This window comes from Salmo trutta, chromosome 14, assembly GCF_901001165.1.
Source record: "Salmo trutta chromosome 14, fSalTru1.1, whole genome shotgun sequence".
Classification (NCBI taxonomy): Eukaryota; Metazoa; Chordata; class Actinopteri; order Salmoniformes; family Salmonidae; genus Salmo; species Salmo trutta.
This window is the reverse complement of record NC_042970.1, coordinates 26,007,495-26,019,612: the sequence shown is the minus strand read 5'-3', so window position 1 is coordinate 26,019,612 and position 12,118 is coordinate 26,007,495. Positions and strand designations below refer to the sequence as shown.

The 12,118-nt window shown below is 43.8% G+C and overlaps 1 protein-coding gene across 8 annotated transcripts in view; it reads right to left on the bottom strand.

Moving 5' to 3' along the window:
• The window catches only part of anks1ab (ankyrin repeat and sterile alpha motif domain containing 1Ab), a 37,785-nt gene that overhangs the window by 6,416 nt on the left and 19,251 nt on the right, over positions 1-12,118 (bottom strand). For 5 of the 8 annotated variants that reach the window (XM_029775019.1, XM_029775025.1, XM_029775024.1 and 2 more), the window contains 9 exons: positions 5,931-6,029; positions 5,485-5,631; positions 4,943-5,059; positions 4,626-4,799; positions 4,171-4,308; positions 3,974-4,045; positions 3,789-3,875; positions 3,459-3,596; positions 2,473-2,655 (listed from right to left, as the gene is read on the bottom strand). In XM_029775019.1, coding sequence (XP_029630879.1) covers positions 2,473-2,655; positions 3,459-3,596; positions 3,789-3,875; positions 3,974-4,045; positions 4,171-4,308; positions 4,626-4,799; positions 4,943-5,059; positions 5,485-5,631; positions 5,931-6,029 — 1,155 coding nt within the window. Of the gene's footprint in view, positions 1-326; positions 426-2,472; positions 2,656-3,458; positions 3,597-3,788; positions 3,876-3,973; positions 4,046-4,170; positions 4,309-4,625; positions 4,800-4,942; positions 5,060-5,484; positions 5,632-5,930; positions 6,030-12,118 lie in introns of all 8 variants that reach the window. The other 3 variants (XM_029775023.1, XM_029775022.1, XM_029775026.1) reach the window with 3 other exon arrangements.

Genomic DNA, 12,118 nt, shown 5'->3' with positions numbered 1-12,118 from the left:
AGCACAACTGTTAAGCCATAAATCATTTGTAGCTGGTTAAGTCAAAGCTAAGCTATAGCCTAATTATCCTCAGGAAACAATTCATGAGAAAGGACTGCTTATCTTAAAAAAGCTCAAATGGAATGACTATGAAAAAATAGAGAATGTGACAGAAATTCAGTGTAGGCTAAGTCAAATCAAAAGGGCAAATATTCTGTAGCTACATGAAGTGCCTGGAAAAAAACAAAAGATGGACATGGAATGACAAGAGAGAGAGAGTTAGAGGTATGTCAGGTAGGTTAGCAGATGGATGATGAAGGACAGTGGAAAGGAGGAGAGAGCAGGACCTGGACTCCAGGGCTAACAGAGTGCAGCGGGAGGAAGGAGGGGCGGTGGGTAGTACACGTGTGACAGTAACAGCAGCGGCATTCTAGCGGAGGGGCACCCTGGGAAACAAGAGGATCAGGAAGAGAAGAGCAAAGAAATGTTAAACAGGGAAATAGAAGGACAGAGCATGTATAGTGGCACTGAACTGACCATAGCGGTGCAAGATATCCTGTAAAGAGTGAATCATCTAGGTTGTTTATCACATCCTATTTGGTGTAGACAAATAATGTTAAGATTGAACTCTGAAACATTGTTTTATACTGGACAGCAGCTGGCATAGCAGGGCTTTATCTCATCTGCCAACTAGACTGGACTGTACTAGCCAGGTTCCCTTCAGTATCTAGGCATAGCCAGTACAGTACAGGGTACACAGTGCAGTGTTTAGGAGTAGTGAACTACATATAGTTCAACTAGTAATTTAACCCCATTTTGCAGTAGATTGGTGGTAGTTAAACTAAATTGAAATATTGGTAGTGTTTCAGTAGTTAATTATATTTTTGTCATGTAGCGGTGTAGCTAACTACTGGAACTACTCACTACTTTTCTTGCTAAAATAAAATGTTCTCACTTAAAATAAAATATTCTTACTTGAAACATAGTTTGAGTTTAATAGACTAAATTACACATTCTGTTAACATCTGAGCTGTTCTTTTAATTTGTAGTCTATGACATTTCAGATGTAGATATGATAATGTATCACAAAGCAGTTTGGATGTAGTCAACTACTGTTTCAAAGTTACTTTAGTTAAGTAAACTAATTAGCTTTAGTGCAGCTCAACTTTTTCCAATGTGAAGTAATTGGTACCAAGGTCAATTATATTTTCAGAGTAGCTTCCCCAACACTGACAGTATTCAGCTGCACAGTGATTTATGCCATAATGTACATGGGACAAAAACAGTGCACACCTGGCAAGAATTAAATCACGTCGTAAAAAAAGGAAAGGTCATCTCACAATTGTGAAATCATTGTCTACGTTAACAGCTGCAAATTTTGTTCTCGTGTTTTAGATGTTCCTAAAATTCCACTGCTTGAAACTCGATCATAAATACCACTAACTTGTGCATTATGCTGCTTACTGATTACCTCATATATTATACCTAATGTATTATACCTCAAATGTTATACCTCATATATTATACCCAGGGGTGCAACTTTGGTTTTAGAAGTGGGGGGGACATAATGTTGTTGTTTTTTTGTTTGTTTTTTATCCAGTCGGATAAACACTCTAAACACCCTACCCGACCACTCGGAAGCATCCGTATTGTTCTAAAACACACCATTGCCTTGTTTTGTATCACATTCCAATGATAAAACTGGGTGGGACAAAAATGCAATTTCAGAATGTGGGGGGGACATTTCTCCCCCGTCCCCAGTGAAAGTTGCGCCCCTGATTATACCTTATATATACCTATATCTTATACCTCATATATTATACCTCATATATTGTACCTCATAATATATTCTGTTTGTAGTAGATAATAAAGCACAGTGATTTGTGTGGATGCATAAACATGTTGAGCAGTGTGCATACATGGTCCAGACAGTGCAGCTTTATCATGTGACAGTGATCACTGAGTGTTCATTATTCTGGGGCCTGAAAGGTTAATACATCCATACATGGCCTGAGGCATACGTAAACATTTACGTAACACTCTCAATCAATATACATGGAAACAGAGGAGGGGCCTGGCGACCAGCAGAGAGACACAGCCCCCCCCCTCTCTCTTTACTCCCATAGGAAATTATATCCTGCCTGTAAGCAAAAAAAAATAAGACTATTCATTCATCATGGTTCTTATATTGTATGGCTGCAGGAAATTCTACTCCGATCTGAGTGACTCAGAGTTGGGGAGATGAGATTGGTAGCAAAATAATGACTCATCCCTTTCATCGCTCTACAGGTCTTCCTTTGTGTGTAACAGGGTGATCAGTGGTTTAAACTCCGAAGGAACACTGTGAGTCATCTGATCGTGCATATTTCTGCATACACATCTACACATACATACTGAATATACAGATGTATGTATATACACATAATGCACGTACAGAAACACAAGTTGTGCTACGAGTGAGATTTGTGTTTGTGCTCAGTGTGTGGTACTCACTGTTGATCTCCTCATGCTGCTCCATTGCTGTGATGTGGGCCGGCTGGATTTGGTCTCAATGACCTCTGACCCCAGAGATGGTGGGGGGACTGGGACATACTGCCTGGCTTTGGTCTGGAGAGCCAGCTGATAGGCCACCTCAAAGGCCTGACCCAGCGTCAGGATGATCTCATAGGTCTGGGTCTGTACCGAGGGAGGGAGTAAAGAATGAACAGACGGTTGCAGTAGTGACTGACAGCTACTTTGAATGAGGCACTCTGAATGAGGTAGTAATTACAATAAATCTGCATTTTTGTCATTGAGATGCCATTCATAGCAGGAGCACTATGTTAATCAAGGATGCAATTAGACAATCGAGATGTAGCTTTGTATCGTGTGCCAGGCCTTTTTGAAACATGGTTTTAAAAGAGACTAATCAAGATATGAAGTTATTTGCATGACAGCAGGTGCATTACTTTAATCAAGACATTAAGGCAATTTAATTAATCAAGATATGAAGTTGCATGCAGTTTTGTCAGCAGGTTGCCAAATTCCAATAAACCTTTTCCTATCAAACTTTTTATGATATTATATGGCATTTATAGTTAAATTAATAATAGTCAGAGTACTTTAGAAAGATTTTAAGGTGGGAAATGGGTGATTGTATTTTGGCATACATATGTAGAATCTTAATTTGAGCCAGTTTGTTACAGCAGGAAAATAATCCTGCAGCAACAGAAAATGTGAATTATTATGTGGATTATTATAATTAATGGATTTTTTTTTGTAGGGGTTGATACATTTTACATTAGGGCAACTCAAGTCTGACATTTTAAAGTGGAAATTACAAAAGTTATAAGCATTTTAAAACCTTCCTGCTGTGCAGGACAATTCTCAACAACCAAAAAGTTATCAAATTAAGATCCTACATCTGTAGTCTTATGGAGTGATAATAATGTATGGAGTGATTGAAGGGTTTGGGGTGGTGTCATCATCCTGTTCCTCACCACTTCCACAGTGCTGAAGACATGGCAGAAGTGGTGGCCACTTGTATTGTCCTTGGTGATGTAGGCAAAGGTGCAGAGTTCCTCAGGGTCCTGGGCCGCACAGGAGATGTTCCTGATCTCATGCTCGGCTACTATGTTCTGGTGAGAGGACAGAAGAACAGGATGGAACTGAGCAGCAACAGGAACAACAACATCAACTAGAAACAACAGACTTCATCGGCACCAACAGTGCTATCTTTATTTTAGGGGAATCAGTATGAGAGAGCGAAGTAGGGAAATGATGCTGCTGACATCATCATGCATCTCTCATTGCCTGCAGGCTCCCAGTACCTTAGTGGCTGCGTCGATAAACTTGACCCCTTTATAGGTGATGGAAAGGATGACAACAGGACCCTTTCTTGAATGGTCCTTCGACTTCTAGAAGTAGAAAGAAAATGGCAAGGGGTTCCATATCAATATGGAGTGCTAGAAAAGAGTGATTGAATATTGATCTGCAGTACGATGACATCACATACCCTAATTTTGGCACAAGCTTCTTGAGTTGACTCAATACCCCGTAGATCCCTGATAATCATTGATCCTAAATACTGGAAAAGAAGTAACAAAAAAGGTTATCATCTCTGAACTATCAATTTCTGATACATCAAGCAATAATCAATATTGGATAGCTGAAAGTGTCAGTGATTTCTCTTCAGCGGGCATAATGACTTACACTGGCCTCATACCCACAGGACTCTAAGATGAGTTTCTCAGGCTGGTGATGCCAAGCGGACACTGTAGCGTATGTGGCAGACTGGCTAGGCGGCCGAAGGGTCAAACGGGGTTCCCTATGTCTGTCACTCTGTCTGTCCTAGAAAGACACATACAGTAGAGATAGATTGATTCTGTAGTGTACAGGGATGCTTATGGCATAACATTTTGTCACAAAATTTTACTGGATAATAAAACTACAAAGATGCTGTAACACTTTGACTGATAAATATATATTTAATAGAAGCATAGAATGACCCAATAATCTGTTAAACACATAACAGCTTCTGTTTCAGATCACCCCAGCAGCAGCTTCCTCTCTTTATGACATGATTATCCCAAGCATACCACAGAGACACATATTTCAGTCACTTTATGAGCTACAGGTAAAGACATCATTTTGGCAGGAGAACTAACGTGAGAGCGTGGTCTCTCGCTGTAGGAGCGCAGGGACACACTGCAGTCCTGGTCCATGGCTCTCCTCCTCCTGCCTGCCTCTCCCAGGGGCAGGAGCATGTCCATGGAGCGACTGGTGGACGGGTCCATCTGACTCAGAGCAGAGGTCCCTGTCTGGGACAACAAGTCCTGAAACTGACACATACAGATTGATGACGTGGGCGTGAAAGATTTAAAACAAAATAGTGACTCAATACATATTTCAATTAGGTATTAGAATGTTATGTAGTGTCATACAGGTGGAATTATTGTTAAAATGTGACAAGGCTCTAACTAACCCTGATCTGTGAGAGACGGTGAGAGATCTGTGATTTGGTCGGGGCCTCCTCATAGGGCCGCTCTGCCAGAGACGCTATGATCCTCTTCCTGTGGCCCAGAACGCCAATTTTCAACACCTACAGAGACCGGCACAGATGGGACACAATGGTGACTAGACTGTACTAAGGGCTGTGTGCATATGAACACTAATACTGACCAAAACAAATATGAATGGAAATACACCACAGAAGGTTGGTGGTGCCATAATTGGGGAGGACAGGGCTCGTGGTAATGGCTGGAGTGGAATTAGTGGAATGGTATCAAATACATGGTGTCCATGTGTTTAATGCCATTCCATTTACGTTCCAGCCATTATTATGAGCCGTCCTCCCCTCAGCAGCCTCCAATGAAATACATAGTTGGACACCCATGCCGGCACACAACAGGCAGACAGAATGGACTCCTCAATTATTCAGCTCAAATCTGTTTTGCCTTAAGCTCAGTACAGCACTGTCTCCTCCCTGAGGCACTCTATAATTCACTAACAAAACAGTGGCCTCACGTTGACAATCTCCAACTCCCAAAGGTTCTTCACACAATCCAAGGTACGGTAGCCGCTAGACAGGAAGTTAGGCAGGTACTCCTGCAGACCTAGCACATCCAACCAGGTGGAGAGAGAGGTGCTGCCATCACACCCCAGGGCCTTCACCTACAGACAGGGGCAGAAAATAGATCAAAATACATACAAATAAAAGCAGGATTTCACAATTCCCTTCAGGATATTCCAACCATAACCAATGTCAAAGGGCTTTTTCATAGGATCTCTTTTGCCATAGCTACAAGCAAGATCCAAGCTACTTTACAATACCGGTCATCCTATCATGATTGATAATACTATGCACAAACGTAGATAAATCCAATGCACACACCTTGACACCTTGATGTTCTTAGATTAATGCTCAACCAGGTAAAAGGTTGCAGGTGGTTCCCTTGACTGATGATAACTACCTTGGGCAAGCTGCGTGCTGCGTGGAGGATCTTCTTTCTGTGTCCAGGGTCAGTGATTCCCATATCTCTAAGGTCCAAGTCCTCCATCACGTTACTGCCCTACACATGCACCAACGCACGCAGTACACACACGCACAAGTTAATCACACAAACTGCAGAGACTTATGTATAAACACATATAATCACTTAAGCTAACTATTAACATAGACATTACAACATCTCCTACACTCTAGGTCTATATGCGTGGCCAAGCACGACTCCAACACCATCATTAAGTTTGCTGATGACACAACAGTGGTAGGCCTGATCACCGACAACGATGAGACAGCCTATAGGGAGGAGGTCAGAGACTTAGCAGGGTGGTGCCAGGACAACAACCTCTCCCTTAACGTGAGCAAGACAAAGGTGCTGATCATGGACTACAGGAAAAGGGGGGCCGAACGTGCCCTCATTCACACCGATGGGCTGTAGTGGAGCGGGTTGAGAGTTTAAATTCCTTGGTGTCCACATCACCAACAAACTATCATGGTCCAAACACCCCAAGCCAGACGTGAAGAGGGCACGACAACGGCTATTCCCACTCAGGAGACTGAAAAGATTTAGCATGGGTCTCCAGATCCTCAAAAAGTTCTACACCATCGGGAGTATCCTGACCGGTTGCATCAACGCCTGCTATGGCAACTGCTCGGCATCTGATCATAAGGTGCTACAGAGGGTAGTGCGTATGGCCCAGTTCATCACTATATAATAGGCGGTGTCAGAAGAAGGCCCAAAAAATCTTCAAAGACTCCAGTCACCCAAGTCATAGACTGTTCTCTCTGCTACCGCAAGGCAAGCGGTACCGGAGCGCCAAGTCTATGTCCAAAAGGCTCCTTAACAGCTTCTAACCCCAAGCCATAAGACTGCTGAACAATTAATCAAATGGCCACCCGCACTATTTACATTGACCCCCCCCCCCCCCTTTGTTATTACACTGCGGCTGCGATCTGTATTTTAGTAACTTTTTTATTTAATGAAATGTGTTATTTAACCTTTATTTAACTAGGCAAGTCAGTTATTGTCACCGGTGTCATAGGGATTAGACCAAAATGCAGCGGGAATGTGTATTCTCATCTTCTTTAATTCGGCAGAAAGAAGGAAAACAAAAACAAAAACACACGTATACAAAAATAACGACAACAACAGTCTTGTCAGGCACACAGCTAAACAAGAAACAACTACCCACAAAATCCCACAGAAAAACACCCCTCTTAAATAGGACCTTCAATTAGAAGCAACTAGGAGCAGCTGCTTCCAATTGAAGGTCAACCCCATTAACTAAACATAGAACTAGACATAGTATATTTCTATGTTTATCTAGTAACATAGAACATAGCCCAACAAACCCTGAAACACTCTAAACAAACACACCCCTGCCATGTACTGACCAAACTACAATAACAAATAACCCCTTATACTGGTCAGGACGTGACAGTAACCCCCCCCCCCCCCCAAAGGTGCAGACCCCGGATGCACCTTAAACAAAAACACAAAAATAAACCTAAAACAAAAATAATCCCAAACTAAAGGGAGGGAAGGGAGGGTGGCCCCCGTCACCGACGGTTCTTGTGCTACACCCCCCCTCCCCAACCTCCTCCTACGGAGGTGGCTCAGGCTCCGGCCTTACTCCCCAACCTAACCTGTCCACCCCCGCTAAATAGTTATTACATTTTACCCCTCCCGAAGTCTCTGGGCTATGGCGCATCGCTGAAGACCTCGGGCTGATGTGCGTCGTTGGAGACCTCGGGCTGATGCGCGTCGCTGGAGACCTCGGGCTGAAGGGCGACTCTGGGAGCTCCGGACTGGAGGGCGATTCTGGCTGTGCCGATTCATGACTGTGGGCCGTCTCTCTCGGCTCCGGACTGTGGGCCGTCTCTCTCGGCTCCGGACTGTGGGCCGTCTCTCTCGGCTCCGGACTGTGGGCCCTCTCTCTCGGCTCCGGACTGTGGGCCGTCTCTCTTGGCTCCGGACTGTGGGTCGTCTCTGCTGGCTCCGGACTGTGGGCCGTCTCTCTACGGGGCACTGTCGCCGGACACTCTGGACGGGGCACTGTCGCCGGACACTCTGGACGGGGACTGCGCACTGAAGGCCTGATGCGTGGGGCTGGCTTAGGAAGCACCAGACTAGGGACACGCACCACAGGGCTAGTGCGAGGAGCAGGAGCAGGACGAGCTGGACTGGGCTGACGCACTGGAGGCCTGGTGCGTGGGGCTGGTAGTGGAGGTACCAGACTGGAGACACGCACCCCAAGGCTAGTGCGAGGAGCGGGAACAGGACGTACTAGACTGGGCTGACGCACTGGAGGCCTGGTGCATGGTGCTGGCTTTGGAGGCGCCAGACTAGAGACACGCACCTCAGGGCTAGTGCGAGGAGCAGGAACTGGATACGCTGGGCCATGAGTGGCACTGGAGGTCTGGAGCACACCTCCTGCACAACCTGTCCTGGCTGGATGGTAATAGTAGCCCTGTACGAGTGGAGTGCTGGCACAGGGCGAACTGGGCTGTGCAGAGGCCTGGTGGCTGCCGTGTGTAGAGCAGGCGTAGGGTAGCCTGGGCCTAGGAGGCGCACTGGTGGCCAGATGTGCTGCGCAGGCATCCTCCTCCCAGGCTGGATGCCCACTCTAGCACGGCACTTGCGAGGGGCTGGGATTGCTCGCACCGGACTGAGCGTGTGAATGGGCGAGATCGTGCGCACTTCCGCATAGACTGGCATTCTCCACTCCAAACGCTCCCCATAATAAGCACGGGGAGTTGGCTTAGGGCTCACTTTTGGTCCAGCCAAACTACCCGTGTGCCCCCCCCACAAAAGAATTGGGGGCTGCCTCTCGCACTTGCCTCTCGGTGCGTATAATGTCTCATAATAGCGCCGCTCCACCTTGGCTGCCTCCAGCTCCTCCTTAGGGCGCCGATACTCCCCAGCCGGGTGCCAAGGTCCTACCCCATCCAGAATCTCTTCCCATGTCCATGACTCCACAGAGCTCTGCTGCTGCTCCTTCCTCTGCTGCTTGGTCCGTTTGTGGTGGGTAGTTCCGTCACGGGTGTCATAGGGATTAGACCAAAATGCAGCGGGAATGTGTATACCCATCTTCTTTTATTCGGCAGAAAGAAGGAAAACCCAAACAAAACACACGTATACAAAAATAACGACGATAACAGTCTTGTCAGGCACACAGCTAAACAAGAAACAACTACCCACAAAATCCCACAGAAAAACACCCCTCTTAAAACCTGTTGGGGATAGGGGGCAGTATTTGCACGGCCGGATAAAAAACGTACCCGATTTAATCTGGTTACTACTCCTGCCCAGCAACTAGAATACGCATATAATTAGTAGATTTGGATAGAAAACACTCCAAAGTTTCTAAAACTATTTGAATGGTGTCTGTGAGTATAACAGAACTCATATGGCAGGCCAAAACCTGAGAAGATTCCATGCAGGAAGTGGAAATCTGATTTGTGGAATCACCTTCAACACTTTGCCTATGAAACACACCGTGAGTTAGGATTCATTTAGCACTTCCTAAGGCTTCCACTAGATGTCAACAGTTTTTACAAAGTGGTTTGAGTCTTCTATGGTAGAAACTGACCGAAAGAGAGGCTTGGAAAGTTGGTCATAGAGGGAGGGCCATTACTACAATGACGCGGACGCCCATGGGTACCCTCTCATTCCGAAACGTTTAGTAAGACAATGCAATCGAACGCCTTGAATATTATTGAAGCTCTGGTTGAAAAAGGCCCTAAAGATTTATGTTATACAACGTTTGACATGTTTGAACGAACGTAAATATATATTTTTTGCACATTCGTGATGACAAGTCCAGCGCACCTCGTACATTATGAGTAGCCTTCGGAACGCGCTAACAAGAAGGAGCTATTGGGACATAAATTATTAACTTTTTCGAACAAAACTACATTTGTTGTGGACCTGGGATTCCTGGAAGTGCCTTCTGATGAAGATAATCAAAGGTAAGGGAATGTTTACAATAGTATATTTGATTTTAGATGGTTCCAAGATGGCGCTAACCTGTATCGCCTAGCCTATTTTTATTCATTTATTGCAAAGTGTGATTTCCCAGTAAAGTAATTTTTAAATCTGGCAATGCGGTTGCATTCACGAGATGTTAATCTATAATTCTTTGAATGACAATATTACATTTTAACAATGTTTTCGAATAGTAATTTTGTAAATTGTAGCGCTGATCACCGGAAGCATTTGAGGGAAAATATTTTCTGAACGTCACGCGCAGATGTAAAATGCTGTTTTTATATATAAATATGAACTTTATCGAACAAAAAATGCATGTATTGTGTAACATGATGTCCTAGGTGTGTCATCTGATGAAGATTGTCAAAGGTTAGTGCTGCATTTAGCTGTGTTTTGGGTATTTGTGATGCATGCTAGTTGCTTTGAAAATGGCAGTGTGATTTTGTTTGGCAGGGTACTCTCCTAACATAATCTAATGTTTTGCTTTTGCTGTAAAGCCTTTTTGAAATCGGACAATGTGGTTCGATTCAGGAGAGGTGTATCTATAAAATGGTGTAAAATAGTCATATGGTTGAGAAATTGAAGTTATAGCATTTATGAGGTATTTGTATTTCGCGCGACGCGATTCCACTGGCTGTTGACTAGGGTGGGACGCAAGTGTCCCAGGTTCCCAGACAGTTTAAATAGGACCTTCAATTAGAAGCAACTGCTTCCAGTTGAAGGTCAACCCCATTAACTTAACATAGAACTAGACATACTAGATAAACATAGAAATATACTAACATAGAACATAGCCCAAAAAACCCCAAAACACTCTAAACAAACACCCCTCTTTAAAAAGAACATAGCCCAACAAACCCCGAAACACTAAACAAACACACCCCTGCCACGTCCTGACCAAACTACAATAACAAATAACCCCTTATACTGGTCAGGACATGACAGTTATTTACAATGACGGACTACCAAAAGGCAAAAGGCCTCCTGTGGGGACGTGGGCTGGGTTTAAAAATAAAAATTTATTAAATATAAATATAGGACAAAACGCACATCACGACAAGAGAGACAAAACAACACTACATAAAGAGAAACCTAAGACAACAACATAGCATGGCAGCAACACATAACAACACATCATGGTAGCAGCACAACATGGCAGCAGCACAACATGGTAGCAGAACAAAACAGGGTACAAACATTATTGGGCACAGACAACAGCGCAAAGGGCAAGAAGGTAGAGACAACAATACATTGCGCACTTTACCCCCGCCTACATGTACAAATTACCTCGACTAACCCACACATTGACTCGGTACCAGTAACCGGTACCTCCTGTATATAGCCTCGTTATAGTTATTTTATATTTTTATTTAATAAATATTTTCATAATTCTATTTCTTTAACTTATTATTCTTTTTTTTCTATTGTGTTATTGACTGTACGTTTGTTTATTCCATGTGTAACTCTGTGTTGTTGTTTGTGTCGCACTGCTTTGCTTTATCTTGGCCAGGTCGCAGTTATAAATGAGAACTTGTTCTCAACTGGCCCACCTGGTTAAATAAAGGTGAAATAAAAAATTTAAATAAAATAAAAGCTACATTGTTGGTTAAGGGCTTGTAAGTAAGCATTTCACGGTAAGGTCTACACCTGTTGTAGTCGGCGCATGTGTCAAAAACAATTTGATTTGATTTGATTTAGATTTATATGCACTCAATAATACACACAGACACACACACACACACGCAGACACAGACCGGCACACACACACAGAGACACAGTCATAAACACACACACGCGCATGCGCTTATTTATGTCCTCAGACAAACAGGAATGGCGTGGGTGAGAGGACATTGGAGTCAAATAAATTGTGCATGCCAAAGGTAATCAATCTATTCTAATGCAACACCACCAAGGGAAAAGCAATCAAAACTGCAGGAGCTTTTACTTCTGAGCTACAGTGTTGCATTGAGACAAATTACATTGGGCATGAGAAAAACATTTAGGATTATGTATCTGTGTGTATGCAATGATTAAAGTCATCTAAAAATGTCCTATTTTCCTTTACACTAATGATTGACAACAATAGATGTTCACCATTTGTTTTACATAACTTTCCATAAGTGGCACATGCTTCGTCATCTAAATCAGCTGTATAGGGAGAAATA